Below are 17,824 nucleotides of genomic sequence, written 5' to 3' on the forward strand. Positions count from 1 at the left end.
TTCCTCTTCTTCTTCTTCCGTTCCAAACACTGACCTCTTACCTGGCCAGTGACCTGATTTCTTTACATTTCTTACCATGGTAACTGGTGTTGGGTTGCATAATGTTGCAATTTTATAGTAGGAGGGATTTATACTCCTGTCTGACCATATATATGAATGTATTTGAGTAAGAATTAACAGAGCAGACCATATGCGGAGGTTAACATTATGCACTTGCTTTGCAAATGTTACCTTTCTAGTTACCTGTAACGTTGTATTGTCTCCCCAGGCCTGTATGCGTCCATGCCGCGTGACATCCTACTGGTGGTTGGTGATGAGATCATCGAGTGCCCCATGGCCTGGCGAACCCGCTTCTTCGAGTATCGCGCCTACCGCTCTCTCATCAAGGAGTACTTCCAGGAGGGAGCCAACTGGACCACCGCTCCCAAACCTACCATGGCGGATGAGCTGTATGACCAGGTAACGAAAGGGTCGAAATACCCCTCTGTGTGCAAGTTGGTGCAGGTAAAATTGGTGCCGTGCAACTGATTTTTTGCACCGGTGTAAGTGAGCTTTATACTTTACTACACTGACTCACTACCCATAGAAATAACTGAAAGGGTAACAAAACCAGAATCCAGGGAGTTTTTCTTCAGTCACTGCCATGGTTAGTTTATCCCCACAACAGTGTAATCAAATATTGGATACTATATAGTCACTGCCATGGTTAGTTTATCCCCACAACAGTGTAATCAAATATTGGATACTATATAGTCACTGCCATGGTTAGTTTATCCCCACAACAGTGTAATCAAATATTGGATACTATATAGTCACTGCCATGGTTAGTTTATCCCCACAACAGTGTAATCAAATATTGGATACTATTATAGTTGTATTATTGTACTTTTGGTTGTTTACCTATTATTCTGGGGGGATGCAACTATTTTTTTTGGTGCAACTATTTTTTTTCACCTGCATCAGTGCAGGTTGACCCCAAAATCTATTTCAACCCCTGAGTTTTTCTTCTTAAAGTAAAGGTTTTTTAAACTTTGGGGAAGGGGTCTGGGGGAGGGCCTAGGAAAAATGTATCCCCATTGAACGTCTTCAACGTCTGTCTTTTCTGTCACAACCTGTGGAAGATCAGCTCAACTGTTCACTGAGGTAATTTGAGCTAAAGGCATCCAATGCAATATCAGGGCAGCATAATTTGAAATGTTCTGAATAAGGCAATCTGTGTGATATTGACACATACTATCCCACATTTGAGTCAGTATTTCATACTTGAGGTGCATTTATGTATTTGTAACAGTGCAGAAACAAGCCACAAGATGGGTCCTTTATTTATGGTGCCCAAAAATTAGCCCAGGATCCTACCAGTAACCATTTTGCATCACATTTTTTTAGCATTTTTGATCCATCAATGTCAATATACCTTAGTAGGATAGTGTTTATTCAACTTAGTATGTAGATACAGTGACTGGAACTAAATCTGGTTTTCAAGCCCTAAAACTGCATTTGGCATCTTTAAACTGTAGGGGATGTAAAGTTTCTTCCTCACCCTGTTACAGGAGTACCCCATGCGGTCTGTAGATGATCGTCACAAGCTCGCAGCCGAGGGCAAGTTTGTCACCACCGAGTTCGAGCCCTGCTTCGACGCTGCAGACTTCATGCGCGCTGGACGGGACATCTTTGCCCAACGGAGCCAGGTACACAAGCTTTTTATAAGTTTACCGGAGGGAAATATGTTGTTTTTGCTCTGATTCCTCTTCTTCTCCAAACAAATAAGGTCAATGACCTGAACCAGACGTTTGTTACCATGGTAACTAGTGTTTGGTTACATCATGTTGCAGTTTTATAGCAGGAGGGATTTAGACTTCTGTCACCATATATGAATGTGTTTGGGTAAGAATTAACAGAGTAGACCATATGTGAACTGCAAGGTAAACATTATGCATTTGCTTTGCAAATGCTACCTTTCTAGTATTCTCACTATCTTTCCTACAGTGTATATGTATGTGTACAGCACATACACAATGTGAAAGATTACATGATGAACTTCTAATCATATAGTTAAAAAGTCTTTCTTAAAATAAAAAATCTTATGTGTCATTGTTTTTTTATGAAATTCTATGACCATAAACAACATACTTTGGCCCTATGGTTAGAGTCATTAACTCCAAAATTATGGTAATTACAGCCTTAATGTATGACCCACTGACTGATTCAAGCTTTTTATTGGTTTGTTTTAGATCACCATTAAGAATTGTTTAATACTAACTTCCTGGACTCCATATGCATGTGTACAGCATATACAAATGTGAAACATTACAAAATCGTAAACAACATACTTTGGCCCTATGGTTAGAGCCATTAACTCCAAAATTATGGTAATTACAACCCTATTAATGTATGACCCACTTTCAACACATATTTGACTCCAGGTTACCAACTTTATGGGTATTGAGTGGATGCGCCGCCACCTCGAGCCGAAGGGATACAACGTCCACACCATCTCCTTCAAGGACCCAAACCCCATGCACATCGACGCAACGTTCAACATCATCGGCCCGGGGCTGGTCCTGTCCAACCCTGACCGCCCCTGTCATCAGATCGACATGTTCAAGAAGGCTGGCTGGACAATCGTCCACCCTCCAACACCGGAAATGCCGGACGGTAAGGGATAGTAGTTTGTCAGGCCGATCTAGCAAGATTGTCTGTTTGTTGGAATCATGGCTCTAGCCAGCTCAATTTTTTTTCTATCACTATCAGCCCAGGTTCATGATCGGACCTGGGGAGAGAGTGCTCACAATCTATGGCATTTCATTGGTTGATTGATCGATTGGTTGATTGATTGACTGATTGATTGATTGGTTGTTTGATTGATTGATTAATGAAAGTCATTCTTGATATAAAAAGAATTTGCCAAGCCTTAATATAAATCAGGGCTTAACAAATTTTAGGACTTGGTGCACAGGAAAGATATTGAGCACAAATAAATACTGACAACCTTTACAACCACACAATTTTGCTACAGGTTATATTGCCAAACTGTATCATTTTGGGCAAAAAAAGACAAAATTTAGCAGTTTTAGCCCAGATGATGGCATTTCAGCACCAAGGAAAGATCTAACTTGAATCACTGTCAGCTGTTTTTAATGTAAGCAAGGAACATTTTTCTATGAACAAATTCACAGGAAAGGAGTAGCTAATAATTAGAAAATAATTAATTTATAATTAGGAAAGAAGCAACTAAATAATAATAATTAGGAAATATGTTAAAGATTGTTAAACATTAAAAGTCATTTGGCACCAATGCTTGATTCAAGCTGTGTCTATCTATCATCCTCCCCAGGCCATCCCCTGTGGTTGTCCATTAACTTGTGATTGATTGATTGATTGATTGACAGGCCACCCCCTGTGGATGTCGTCCAAGTGGTTGTCTATGAACGTGTTGATGATCGACCCGAAGCGCGTCGTGTGTGACAGCAACGAAGTCGCCACCCAGAAAATGTTTGAGAAGCTAGGCATCCAAACCATCAAGGTAAGGCAAAATCAGTTTTGTGTGTGTGTGTGTGTGTGTGTGTGTGTGTGTGTGAATGGTGTTCAGTACCAAGGACCACCTGTGTGTGGATGGTGTTCAGCACCAAGGGCAGGCATGTTTACCTGTGTGTGAATGGTGTTCAGTACCAAGGACAGGCATGTTCACCTGTGTGTGGATAGTGTTCAGCACCAAGGACAGGCATGTTCACCTGTGTGTGGATGGTGTTCAGCACCAAGGACAGGCATGTTCACCTGTGTGTGGATAGTGTTCAGTACCAAGAACAGGCATGTTCACCTGTGTGTGGATAGTATTCAGCACCAAGGACAGGCATGTTTACCTGTGTGTGGATGGTGTTCAGCACCAAGGACAGGCATGTTCACCTGTGTGTGGATGGTGTTCAGCACCAAGGACAGGCATGTTCACCTGTGTGTGGATGGTGTTCAGCACCAAGGACAGGCATGTTCACCTGTGTGTGGATAGTGTTCAGCACCAAGGACAGGCATGTTCACCTGTGTGTGGATAGTGTTCAGCACCAAGGACAGGCATGTTCACCTGTGTGTGGATGGTGTTCAGCACCAAGGACAGGCATGTTCACCTGTTTGTGGATAGTGACATTTAGGTAAGGCCAGACCAGTTGTTGCTTCTAGGATTATTTTGCTTCTAGGACTTACATTACATGGTAGGAGGGTTAGGAGGGCCATCAAATGATGCCCCCTGGTGACATTCTTGCGTACTGCAAGTAACACAACTTGTTTTTTCAGGTGAATCTCCGCCATGCCAACTCCCTGGGAGGCGGCTTCCACTGCTGGACCTGCGACGTTCGCCGCCGCGGTGGTTTGGAGTCGTACCTGTAAGACCCTCGACCGACACACGTCCAAACACGTCCACATTATGTGTGTGATTGAAACTAGCTTGCTGTGAGCCATATACAGTATGTAGGAGTGTAAAAAAAAATATGTGTGGGGGTGTAAGAAATTACTGTGTGTAACAACTGTGGAGGGACAGGGAGTCAAAAGTGTCAGTAAAAGATGTACATGATTTCAAACTAGTGATAAATGATTTGATTCACCATCTAGATTTGAAATTTTTACGTTTTGAAGAAATTTTTTTAACATCATTCATAGCTTCAAAAGTCATGACTTCATTGATGTATTTGCTACATCTTTTTATTCTATTTTATCCATTTAATAAGTCTTTATGTGTTTTTAAGTTTTAATTGCTATTGAATTTGGGGTTCACAATTATTTGTCAAATCATGATAATGAACAGTTGGGGTTTACGGTGTATATTTTATAAATTCCTCCCCATGACAGTTTTCATTATAAAAATCACAAGAACAATTCGTATTTTATCAGCAAAATATGACACTGTCAAAACATAAAGAAACTCACTCTTCATATGTTTAAAGCTTAAAAAGCTTTGGTTAGTATATTACATGTAGTTACCTGTTTGGATTACATTGTCCATTGACTTGATATTTTTTTATGAAGCAAGTTTAAACTGTAATTTCCAACACAATAAATTGGACTCACCCAAATTTTCGACTGTACAACTCCAGTCTTTGTCAAGGAATGAGCAATCCACCGCTTCTGTGACGTCACGCAGATAACACACGTGACTCCGTGAGCAGTGGAACATAGGTTGCAGAAAGTCTGTGGCGTCCCCCGTCTCTGTTGAGGGATGGTTGTAATGCCCTGATGTAGATGGCCTCTTTAATCCCTCGTGCAAAGAAGTCCAGTTCTGAGTCCAAGATTCTTACTTTGTCATTGCTTTAAACTTACTTTTAACTTGCTTCATAATGATTTCTACCAACACAGATGAACTTTCAAGGTTGATAATTTTTTGGCGACCCCTCAGGGGTGGGGGTATTTGGGAAGATTTAGAGACCCAGTGGTATAGTTTAGAATGATGGTGATCTGTCCCTCCACATGTTGTTCCACTGTGTGCAGTGCTAATATGATGCCGACCTACATTTTTTTTCCCGTGAATTGTATTATCGGGAGGGCTCTCGTTTGGTTTACAACACTTCAAAGCCAAGTTCAAACACGTTTTACAAAACCTTGAGGTCAGATTATTATATCAAACTGGCCTGAACCGGACTGTAACTGTGTTAGATTTGGCTAGATTTTGGGAGAATCCCATGGAATCAACCAACCTTCTAAAGTGAAGTTCGAATCATGTGCATGTACATGTAAGCCATACTCGTTAAAACTGAAACCGTTTATGTCTTGATTCCATGGGATTGTACCTTCTACAACTTATAGCAGAAGTCTTGCTGGAAAGAAAATTGTTCTGATGTGTGTATGTATATAAAGAGAGGAAGAAGGTGTTTGGGAGAATTTGACGATGTTGTTCTCTTTGTACCAGTGACATATTCAATATGTTCTTGTCTCTGTTGGCCTTGGTTGCAAAGTTTGGGGGAAAGTTTGACGATTAAGTTGACTTGTATCAAGCCAATTTATTTGCTGATGTATTCAATTGAAGTTCTAAGTGCAAAATATTACATTGTTTTGCCGGATAGTGCAGAAAGTTGAGTACAGCCAATAAGACTGTGTTTCCAGCAGTACCAACCAATGATAGGTTGATCTACAAAGCAGCCAATCAGCATTAACTGTTGGCGGCCAATCAGGTTGTGGTAATCTGTGTACAGCCAATCACATCATTGCTCTGGGCACAGCCAATCAGCAGCTTATCTTGTTGACCAATCACAGCATGCCACACAGTCTGTTTAACCAATCAGAAGCCATAATAGCCAGTATATTTTCCTCCTTAGAGATTAAGAATGCCAAGAGTTTGAGAGGCCAACAGAGATAAGGTTATGTGAACAAGACTTCTGCTTTACCTTGTAAAATTCTTACAGCTGTCTTTTTGAGGCAAGGTCTTGAAGTTTGCATATTAAGAAAGGTCATGTTTCAGAGTCTTAGAAAATGAGCACAGTATCAGTACACAAGAATGATTCTGGTGTATCATTGCAATTGTTCCAATTCAAAAGTCCTACAAGTTGGGTAAAAAAGGCAGCTACAGTTCACAATATGGCAATGCCAGGCCAGGTCCAAGGGTTTTTTAACGGCAGAATCTGTTGGCAAATGCTTGCTGATGCACTCAAATAATTGCCAGCACGGTGCTAAGCTAAGAAATCTTCCTCATATATTCATCTACTAGATACACAAGGATCTTTACTTTTGTATTGCTTGAGTTCAAAACAGATTTTGTAGCAGACGACAAGTACTAAAAAGGTGAATTGAACATATATCATTTGGCCTACAATGTATGTCAACACGAAATACTAGTATTAGCCAATAGTATGTAGTCTCAAGTTTCAAGCTTTTCAAAAATGTCGATTTGGTTTGAAATATTGACATTAAAAACTATCCTGCCCCCTATTAAAATGTTTAACAAAATTGCCCCTTTTTTTGATAATGTCTGAAGGCTGTTATCTACATGTAACTGTAATAACAGTTACATAACCCTCAACATATGCTAACTTACGACGATTTCTGTACAACCATGGTTTACAGAAGCTCTTGTAGCATACAAATATAAGGTTGAAGAATTCTATCAACAGAGAATGCTGGACCTGACCTAGGCTGTCAGTTATTTTCTACATCAGAGAAGAAGTGCAGTGTCTTAGATTCACTCAGGTTAAGTTTTTACTGAATGTATCTTGATGTATCAGTAACTTCTTTAACAGGGCTTGCTTCTTCTTTAATGTGAAATTGAAAAATTGGCCGGTATCTATATTGAATTTTATATAATATGCACCTGTGTTTAGTAGACTAAATCATAGTTTTTATTTCTTAACTAAAAATGTATTGATTTTTTTATATGCTGCTATTTTTTGTTGCTGCTTGTAACAATTTTTATATATATATCACCGATTATTTTCACATTTGAGACCACAGAATTCACGCAAGCAAGTTTGGGCAAAACAATGTTAGAAGTTCATCATATCGAGTCACAATTTCATGCAACTTGAAACTGAAAACTCTGGCTTCTTTCAAGGAAAAAAGCTTTCAGTTGACTCATGTACTACTTGATTTACATATTGATGGTATGTATTGAATCAGAAAGAAGATCTTTTTTGACAGTTTTTTTACTTCCGAACACTTTGTACGTAGGTTTCTTTTACCTATATGTTCGACTTATTATGACCCCTATTTCCACTAGAATTGGGTATCGCTAAATCACAAAAAATTGCATTTTTGTGACCCCCAGATTTTGTAATAATTGCGAATTAGACAAAACTAAATGTTACCATTAAAAAGAAAACAAAACACGAAATGGTAGTGAAATTGTATGAGGTTTTTTTTTTTTTGCTCAATGGCCGTTGTCTCTAGTGGAAAGAGGTTATCACCAAACTGCATTGTTCTCTGCATATTGTATCCTGTTATATCAACACCAGTTAGTCATTGAGAGCAAGTCGTAACAGTATGGCTTGTAGAGAACTTTAGGAGCAGTCTGGAGGATCAAGCAATATCATTCTGTTGTATGAAGTTCAAAAGGCTTCGCAACTGTCAATGTTAGGCCACAGCAAGTAAATTATATGGATGACATCCTCCGCAGACTCCAAATCTAATGCGAACAGGCAAAAAAAACAAGACGGGCTGAAAAAAACAAGGTTCCTACATTTTAAATTTTGACTCAATCATTGTACAGATGGTTTTGATTCAGTAGGAACATCGCATATACACAGCCAGCATCACATATCATTGCATCAAAGTAAGAAACAAAACATTGAATTTGTTGTCTCCTCTCTTTATAGTTATCTGCCATCCACCTTCCGGCATGGCAACAGACATCTTTGCCCATTTTCGGCATGTTGACCACTGTTAGAAGGCAACAAAATTTCTTGTTTTTTCCCTCAAAATCAGGCGAAAATTAATGCACGCACTGATGTCATCCAAAAAATTACTTGCTGTGGCCTAAACTTAAAGTGGATAAAAAGCACAGAACAGTCCTTTGGAACCTTTAACCTTACAAGTGCCGTGTAAATGTGATCTGATCAACATTCACACTTAAGGGGTTATGTGTCGTTTGAATGTTTCATATTAACATTTGGATGCAAGTGTTCCCTCACTTCCCTCTTGGGGTTTACATTGAAATGTGCATGATTATTCCACTGAATGTGCCAACCAACATTTTTTTGTTACATCTAGATGTTGCTTAGTTCTCTAAAGCCACAATTTCAACAGAATATGAAAAACGTTTTGAGTTCTCATATGAACAAAAGATGTAATTTTAAAAATCTTGAAACCCGTCGTTCCTAACACATACATATCTATTCGTTAACAATGTATCACAAAAAATCACTAGTACTTTTTTTATCTTTTACTTTCTATCCTGCTAGCTTTGATTCTAAAAAAAAAGATGGAAAGAGAAAGAACAGTATAATTCAAAAGAACACTTGAAAAAGATCACAAGTGGTCTAGAAAAGGCAGGCAAATTGAATATGAAAGTGTGCATTTGCGTTTTTTATGATCTTTCAATATTGTGTATTAAATCCATAAAGAAATGCCATATCATCACAGGCTTGCTCCATATACCTTAAATAGAAATTGTATCATAACAAAAATGCCCAAAAAAATACGACAATAATGCCCTGAAGGTGAGCTTTGTGTCCTGCGACTGAAAGACCTTGCATGTTTGTTAGCATAAGAAGTTTGTTCTAATGTGTTTCAATGATTGTATTTGATGGGGAATAATATAGAACTGTTGCAGATTAAACGTGTTGGGGAAAAAATAAGGCGTTCTGAAGATGTGAGGAACTGTTACGTAGTTGGTGTAGTTGGAATTATGAAGTAGGAAGCTATTAATAAAACATAAAATGTTGAACGGTGCCCTAGATTTATACTAATATGCAGTGTGCAGCTAGGTTGCTGAAAAGTATGGAATAAATGTACAAAAGTTCACAATGTGTTATATCTCATTATTTGCTGTTGCCTACTGCCCTACCAAAAACAATATACAGTCAAACCTGCCAAGGCGACCACCTCTTCAAGCAGGCCACCTGGCAATGGTGAATGGATTTTTCTTGGTCCCAAAAATTTTCCCCATTGACGCAAGCTGTGAGCAACCTGTCCAAGGTGACCACTCAAGGCCCTATACCTGCCCAAGGTGACCACATCATTGTCGATCATGTTGATTATTGGTGATAACTAATGAGAAATCATGGAGAAACCAGCCAGTTTGCCTCAACTGCTGAATTATGCTTTTGTTCAACGTTATTACCTTTGCCAAGAAGGTTCTGCCAAGAAGCCATAGGTAACAATCCTCCGTTAAGTTTTATATTTTGCAACAAAAATAATCCCAAGCGTCAACGCCAGACCTACTGTGCAGACATAAGGCAACGGTTAATACAATGAGGGCGCGTCACAACCATAAAACATAAAAAGACCTAAATCCATTACTGCTCTCAGGGCATGTAAAGATACTGTGCTTCAAGTTCGAAGTTCATTTTAATTACACACACACAATCATTGCATTCACATAAAGATTGGACTATCATGGTCGTGTCACTAGTAACAAAGACAGCCCCACCGTCTTACCGTGCCTGTTACTTATTAAGCGCGACTGGCAAATTCCAGTAACAGTTGCGACCAGCACTGGAGTGTTACTGCCGTGGTACCACTTATCGGCCCCTCACCATCTGCCTGAAGTTCCACCCACCCCCCACTGCTATTCGAAACAACGGGTTTTTCTGGACCATTCCAATTTGCCTCATAACTATAGGGGTGCATCTGCAATATTACATTGACCGCGAAAGCAGCAACGGCAAAAATACACATTCGTGCATCAACACGGGCATGCCCGCAGACGGCGTATAAAATTGCATGCCGATTACACAAAGAGAACCCAGTGTTTTGACTGCGAACACGAAAAAATGACTCTTCACAACACTCCGTCCGGAGGTCCTGACCTCCTTCACGGAGTAATAAAAACAGGCCTAGGCATCGTATTATGGCCCAAAATGGTACGATAGGAGCCATGAAGTCAACACACCAGGCTGGTTCAAAATTTAAACAATTAATTTTGAACTTTTAATGATACCATTGCATTGAAAGATGGAAAAACTGTAACAACTAGGATAAAAAGGACTGTTTTCAACTGTTCAGGGCAAAATATGAGCATTTTGCAGTTGATTCTGGATTTTTATGTTTATTTGCAAATCAGAAAAAAATGAAGCGGCGAATCCGTAAACCAAGAAATTAAATTGGTGTGGCCTTATACATCAAAATGTGATTTTGCGATCAGCTGATCGCTTGCAGAAGTGGTCACAACCTTTGCAGAAGTGAATTTTCTGTGTGATCTCTACCATATGAATGTAAACCAAGCAGATGCATGGTGGAAGGCAAAATCGTAAATGGGAATTGCGGTAGTTTATAGCTGGCATGTACTGTTTCCATTCATATGATATTGAGATTGGCACCGAAAAATTCACAAAATTTGATTTCCTTCGTATATTGCAGTCGGTGAGTTAATATTCAGTTTGTTGTCATGAAGAGAAGACCAGGTTCAAACTGAAGCTATCTCTGTCCTTGGTGCTGAAAGCTATCCCTATACAACGCCCCCCTCCCCTGTTCGTAAGAATATTGCGCCGTTGCCGAGCATTTTCACCTCTCATAACCTCATAAATCCGTTCCTTTTCTCTGTAAAGGCAGTTCGTGCAACTCTGTAGCTTATCTGCGGGAACATATTGCGCAAAATAGTCCCGTTCGTCCGAAAATCCTTCGTAATTTCAGTTGTTTACATGAAAAGTAAAGCGGCTTTATGGTTTCGAGTCGGTTGCCCATATTTGGTCGTAAAGTGAGACGTCATCGTTATTTCTAGCCAATCAGGCTTAATGACTCAAAAACGTTGCCGTGATGATAACCAATCAACATCAAGGATACATAGGCTAATGCCCCTTTTGCGCCATGTATCAAAAGCGACTTCTAGCAGCCGGTGAATTATTGCATGTAAAAAATCCCCTCAAGTACCTGCAATAATTATGTGAACTGCTAGAGGCCCTCATTGACACGTGAGATGAATTGTTACGGCGCCTGTGGATGCTAACTAAAGCGTGAGGGAGTAAACTTTGTAAAGAAGGGTGCACGTTCGCCAGGGATGGAAAGATTCTTCTGGATACCTCAGGTATGAATTATACACTTCTAGAAAGGCTTTGGTGGAAAAACTGGAGCGAAAAATTGGAGTTTCTGCGTTTGATACATTTTGTCTAATTTTTCGTTACTGAACATATTTTCCTTGATGTTACAAAGTTGAATGATGAGGACAGAAAAATTGAGAATTTCGAATTCGTAAGATGACGGCCATAATTAAATCATCGTATTTTTCAGGCCTGCATGTGTGATGATTGCCTATTGGCCTGTGGTGAATCTTACGTTAACGTAATTATCGAATTCAAATTTTTCTCATGATTTACAGGTGCAGGTGACACGTGCGTGAAACACGCCTTTTCAAGATGGCGAGCGTGCATGGAACACGGAGAAGAACGAGCGGGTAAAAATTCCGCTCAGGGAGACGCGCCAGGTCCGCTAGCTTTGGTGGTAAGTTGTACTTCAAGTTGTCGTAAATACACTCCTGACTATTGTAGATAAATCTCGTTTGAGTAAAATGAAGCAAAAAGACAGAATTTCGAAATTAAAGTTGAGGCAACTGTTCCCCATGAGTTAACGCTGCACGAAGTTCAGCAACCGCTAGGGGCGCTTTTGTGTGGTCTAGTGCCATGAAACGTGGTTTGTTGTTGTCCTGTGTGCTTTGGTCAAATTCTATACGTTTCCATGTAAAAGAAAGTGTTCCGAAGCCAAGAGCAGGCAGGAGGGACATGATAGCGCCGTTTATGCAGAGGATGACTTGGATAAGTTGATAGATTTGGAAGGAGGGGAGACAGACGACCGGTAAGTTTAAGTGGGGAGGGGGGCGGTAACAGAGTTGTTTTATGTATCAAAGACCATATCTACATTGTATATATACCTTTTCTATATATGCATCATAGTTGTTGAGCGGAAAATCCCAAACAGACTCTCGAACTTGATTTTGGTAAACCTGAGATTGGAATTTGTTGATGTATTTGTTGTGTAAACCAGAGACAAATTGATGACAGAGTCAACAACACTTGAATATGATAATTTGTATTCCTTGTTGCTGTTACTGATTGAAGCTCATATGCATTTGTTCCAGATTCTGAATTGAAATACATCAAGGAGCTCCAAACCAAGGGAAATGTTTTCAGAGGTACTGTAGCTATGTAGTTGTTTTTTGGGAATACAAACAAAGAACAACAAATGGTGATGGCATGGTGGTCCTAGCCTCCTTCGCAGTCTTGTTGGGCGTCGGCGTTATTTTTTCTCTGAGCGACGCGAGTAATATGCGGCCGCGAGGGACGATTTGCTGCCGAGGGAGTTTTTGCCACGGAGAGAAGGATTGTTGGAGCGCGAATCCTTCTCTCCGTGGCAAAAACTCCCTCGGCAGCAAATTGTCCCTCGCGGCCGCATATTACTCGCGTCGCTCAGAGAAAAAAATAACGCCGATGCCCAACAAGACTGCGAAGGAGGCTAGGTGGTCCAGGGTTTGAATCCCAAGGAGTTCTAGAAGGTCTGTATGCACTAAGGGGCACGTGAAGTCATTTCATGAGTTGTAGATCACAGATTAAATCTTATTCACTTTAATTTACAAAAGTCATTTGAGTTAGGATAACTCTTCTTTCATCAACTTATTTGTTCATTGAAAACTTCAACTGCTTCCTAAGTGGAAAATTATGTTATAATTTTGTGTGCAATTATTTTTAAAAAGAAATCATGACAGTTTCATTGACTCGTGTTTTTGCATGTTATGATGATGGTTTATTTGATACATATTTGACATGGCATATGTTTTTCTCCATATCTATTGCCAAAGTACTGTTTTATTTCTATAACATGTTAACGTTACATATGAGCTTGATCAGTTTTTTTCATGAACTGATATTTGGAGTGCATTTTATGTGTCATTGGCTCTGATGTTTTTGTACGTACATGTAGTTGTAGTAGATTTAATGAATGTCAACATGAGATGCATATTATGTTATTTGGATTGTGATGTCTTATGTAAGATGTGACACATTATTTTCATGTGATTATTGTTTGGTTAATGATATTCTATGTAATACTATTGTTCACTGTTTGTTGTGAAAATCCAGATGGTACCCAGGCTAAGGTTCCATGTGCTCTTCTCCCAACCAAAGCATTGGGTTGTGATACCTTACTACATATGTGTATCATGTGTGACTGTGAGATGTGTTTTCATATGATTGTTGTTACATGTAGGTCAGAATATTTCTATGTTCACTTTTGGCTATGATCTTCTTTTGCCTCACTAAAATAACAATGTTCCATGTACTCTTTCCCCAATCAAAGCAGGTTTTGTAAAAAATGTAATGTCATGTACATGATCTATGTGAAAATTGTAAACATTGATGTAGTATGTAAATTTGGCATGCAATTTTTCTGAATGTTTATTTCTTTTACACCCTAGCTTATGGAAAGCTGAGACTGTGCCTGACCATGTTCCTGTGTGTGCTGTGGGACCTGTCTGTGTTCCTGTACAAATTCTTGGAGGATCTGTGTTCCTGTCCAAATTCTTGGAGAATCTATCGGGTATCCTGTGTGCCTGTCCAGTATTCCAGGAGGATTTTCCTGTGTGTGCTCCTGAGGGACCTGTCACCTATCTACAAGACAAGAGAACATCGGACCTTGACCGTGAGTTGGCTTTTATTTTTAGAACTCTTTCAAAAATGGGGTCTGCATGCCGCAATATGTGTAAGCACTCGTCTTAGATTTGCATAATGCGAAGTCAGGTCGTTATGACCAAATGTTGAACCTAATCTTTGCATTATGGGTAAAGCGTTAAGCCTGCATGAATGAAGCGTAATACCGGGCCACTGCTTTGCATCCTTTTGCGCCTTGCCATGTGAAGTTTGCATAATTCGGAGTAAGTCAATGTGTGGAGCATCTCGTCTGCACAAATGAAGAGTTAATCGTGGCCGCTACCTTCCGGAATTCAGCGCAAAGCGTAATCGGGACCTCCCATGCAAACCCCTAAAAATGACAATGAAATATGTATCAATAGGGCATCTCTGTAATCATCTGAATTTTTCGTTCCAAACACCAGATTATCCAAACTCAGGCCCTCTCTACTATTCATTGTCATTTTTGATTGAAAGAGTTCACTTTTTTATACTAATATCTACCTTAAGGTTGTGACTAATATTTGTATGCATTTATGGCGGAGAATATGGAGGAAAGCACTTGTAATATTGTCTGTTATTTTATTCTGTATAGCAATGGGATATGTTTTCAACTTAAGCATTTGTGATCAAACTGTTTTCCCTGATATCATCTTAATCATGATCTACATTGTACAACCTTGTTAAAATTTCTGAAAAGAAAATTGTCCTTGAAGAAAATAAAATCTACATGGTGAAACTATCATTAAAGCAACGAACGTGTAGGGATGTGCAAATATTGTGTAGCACTCAAAAATGGTGAATTAGATGGAATTAAGTGGAATTTCTCACTATTATAAACGGTAGCATCTAACAAAAACAGTTGATTGAATGTCAAACTTGAATATTGTGAAGATACAGAGATTTTCACACTCCTACCTTTTCATAAAAGGTGACTTACTAGTACATAACAGAATGACCCACAGATGACAATTGAAACAGTTGACCTGACAGTTCTATGAGTGCACACGTTTGATTTATCCAATAAACTATCATTCTAAACACTACAGAACCGTGATTCAGGGGTCGAAATTAACAGTGTCCCGATGGCCACTGACCACTAGAATTTAGGCTGGGGCAACTAAAAAGACACTTTGGGACATTTTGGGGACAGTAGAATAATAATCAACATCAGAATGTTAAGGCCTTCTTTCGTTGATCAGGCACGTGTCCCTGCTTTTGGCTCCAAAAAGCCCCCCAAATTTGTCTTCTCTTCTAACGTGCCTGGGAGTCAGAACGTAAGCAAAAAAAGTCCTACATACTTCCTGAAAAACAGGTTAGGACAGTACATACTCTGACTTCAGGGACAATTGATATTTATTTTTGGGACAATGCTGGGACAATAGGAAGAAAAATTAATTTTGAGGCTTGGTGATTGTACCAGTTGAAATCTGTTGTTCATATTGGTGGAAGTTCTTGTCCACGACATGCAGCGTGTGTACATGTAAGAACTTGTTTTTAAGAATTGTGTTTTTGTGCTTTGGTCTGGTTTAACATCATGCAAATTTGCCAAATGAAAAATAATTCAAGCCTGAAAAGTTACTCTTCGAATAATTGTAACATCCATGGCCTAGAATAATGTTCCTTTAAGTTATAAATCCATGAAAGATAATATCTAATTAAGTTGCCATATTTTTTCAATGTAATGTGTTTAATTGCAATTACAGCATACCCTGATTTACCTAAAATTCCGTCGAATGTACCTAAAATGTAGGTCAAACACAATCAAGATTATTTATAATATTTTATCATGCACATAATTTGCAATAAAAAACAAGGCATAGATCCAAAAAACTTTTATACAATTGCAACATCTGAGTGATATGAAATTATAGTAATAAATTATATAATATATTCTTAACATAAGTACAGTTTTTGTTCCTCAATGGAGTGGATATCAGGGAAAATACTTTGGTCACATAATGTTTGTTGGAAATATGTCCTATTTCTTTGCAGAAGATGGAAAAGGCAATGTTGTGCTTTCTTTCTGTAGTGTGAAATGTACTACAGGTAAGCTGTGTGTGATGTTTGAAAGGGAGGAATTGTTGTTGAGTTATGGAATCAGCGAAACAAAAAATGTATTATTTTGTGTGGAGTTATAGATAGTTTGTAGATAGTAGAACTAAACTGTAGAGTTACAGTGAGAGATGTCTGTAAACACTTCTAAACAGCCATGTGAGAGGTTGACACAATTAGGATTAGTATGTAGCCAGCATTTCAAGGAAGCTGACTATATAGGCAGTGTAGCTAAATGGTACTGTAGACAGTCAACTTTTGAATTCAATCACATTATGGGGGCACATTTGGCATTTCTATTCGAAGCTGCACACCCTGAAGTCTAGCGACCGTCTCTGACATAGAATAATTCGGAATTTTGGAGAATAACTGTATATGAGATGAAAGGATATCTATTTAGCTACAAGAACAACTGAGTTTGGTTCTTTTAACATCTTTAGATTTTGGTAAAATCAACAGAAAAACATAAATTTTGCTCCAAAATTAATGCACAATATTGGGATTTTTCGCGTAGGATAATCCCATAGAAACAAAATAATTTTCCGGCAGAAATGACTGATGCTGGCAGAAAAAGCCAAACCTTGACTATATCCGAGTAAATTATAAAGACAATTCTTGTACTAAAATTTTTTTAACCGTCCACGGCCCCTCGCAAATTCACTTCTAGGAAGGCGCAGAGCAAAATGTAGTTTAATTTAAACGGGTGGATTACACTTGGCGTGCAAGGATACCCGGAAGTAAGGTTCGGAGCCAAAAAAAAATTTTCACCCCAAAATCACCATTTCTTACAGTCTTCAGCCATGCTAATGTTGAATGATATTTCGTGGCAGTTCATGAGAAATGTCACCTCAAACATGGACCCTCAAAACCCTTTCAGCACTTTTTTACCACGCACTACCACGGGCACCGTAATGATCAAATGCAACTACATGTAGCATAGATAGTTGAAAAAGTACTTTAAACAGCTTCAGTGTGACACAGGTAGCATTTAAGGGCAGTTGTAAAATGTACATTGTAAATATAGGGAAAGAAGGTTTAGTTGAATAATGTGTCAGTGAGAAAATAGAGTAATAAAATGTAGTTTTGTTTCGCTGATTTCTTTTAAGTCATGTAGACCCCAGACTTTCTCACTGTTGATGGACTTGTAGCAATACTAACCTCCTGTTGGAAAATTCAGGGCTCGTCTCATGTTGATCTAGTAGAGTTTGACAGTGATAATTTGCGCTGACAGACTTTATTTGATGAGCTTGAGACTATAGGCCTAGATTTTGGAACGGGAAGTTTGAATTGTTGCATGTGTGTTAACAGTGATAACAGAGTTTGAGTTTATATCACTGCATGACAAAACGCAATTCCTCTCTTTCCACTTTTTGTCCCTGGGCTTAGCCTGGAGGAGGAACTTCTGTCCCAGGGTTCAAACTAGTCTTACACATGCCTCGACTCTGCGTAGTAGACTTGTTGACGAACAACTTTGTCCATCATGAGGCCTACTACGCTAACGGAGAGGGGCTTTGTGTTCGACTCTG

The 17,824-nt window shown here is 39.1% G+C and overlaps 1 protein-coding gene across 2 annotated transcripts in view; it reads left to right on the top strand.

Moving 5' to 3' along the window:
• Positions 1-5,087, top strand: part of LOC109468728 (glycine amidinotransferase, mitochondrial-like) — a 29,575-nt gene extending 24,488 nt beyond the window's left edge. For both annotated transcript variants that reach the window (XM_019767051.1, XM_019767049.1), the window contains exons 4-8: positions 269-459; positions 1,551-1,688; positions 2,424-2,655; positions 3,390-3,523; positions 4,285-5,087. In XM_019767051.1, the coding sequence (XP_019622610.1) occupies positions 269-459; positions 1,551-1,688; positions 2,424-2,655; positions 3,390-3,523; positions 4,285-4,377 (788 nt within the window). In that variant the 3' untranslated portion in view covers positions 4,378-5,087. The remainder of the gene's footprint in view (positions 1-268; positions 460-1,550; positions 1,689-2,423; positions 2,656-3,389; positions 3,524-4,284) is intronic.
• The last annotated feature ends 12,737 nt before the right edge of the window (positions 5,088-17,824 follow it).

This window comes from Branchiostoma belcheri, unplaced genomic scaffold (assembly GCF_001625305.1).
Source record: "Branchiostoma belcheri isolate BF01 breed outbred unplaced genomic scaffold, Haploidv18h27 scaffold2, whole genome shotgun sequence".
Classification (NCBI taxonomy): Eukaryota; Metazoa; Chordata; class Leptocardii; order Amphioxiformes; family Branchiostomatidae; genus Branchiostoma; species Branchiostoma belcheri.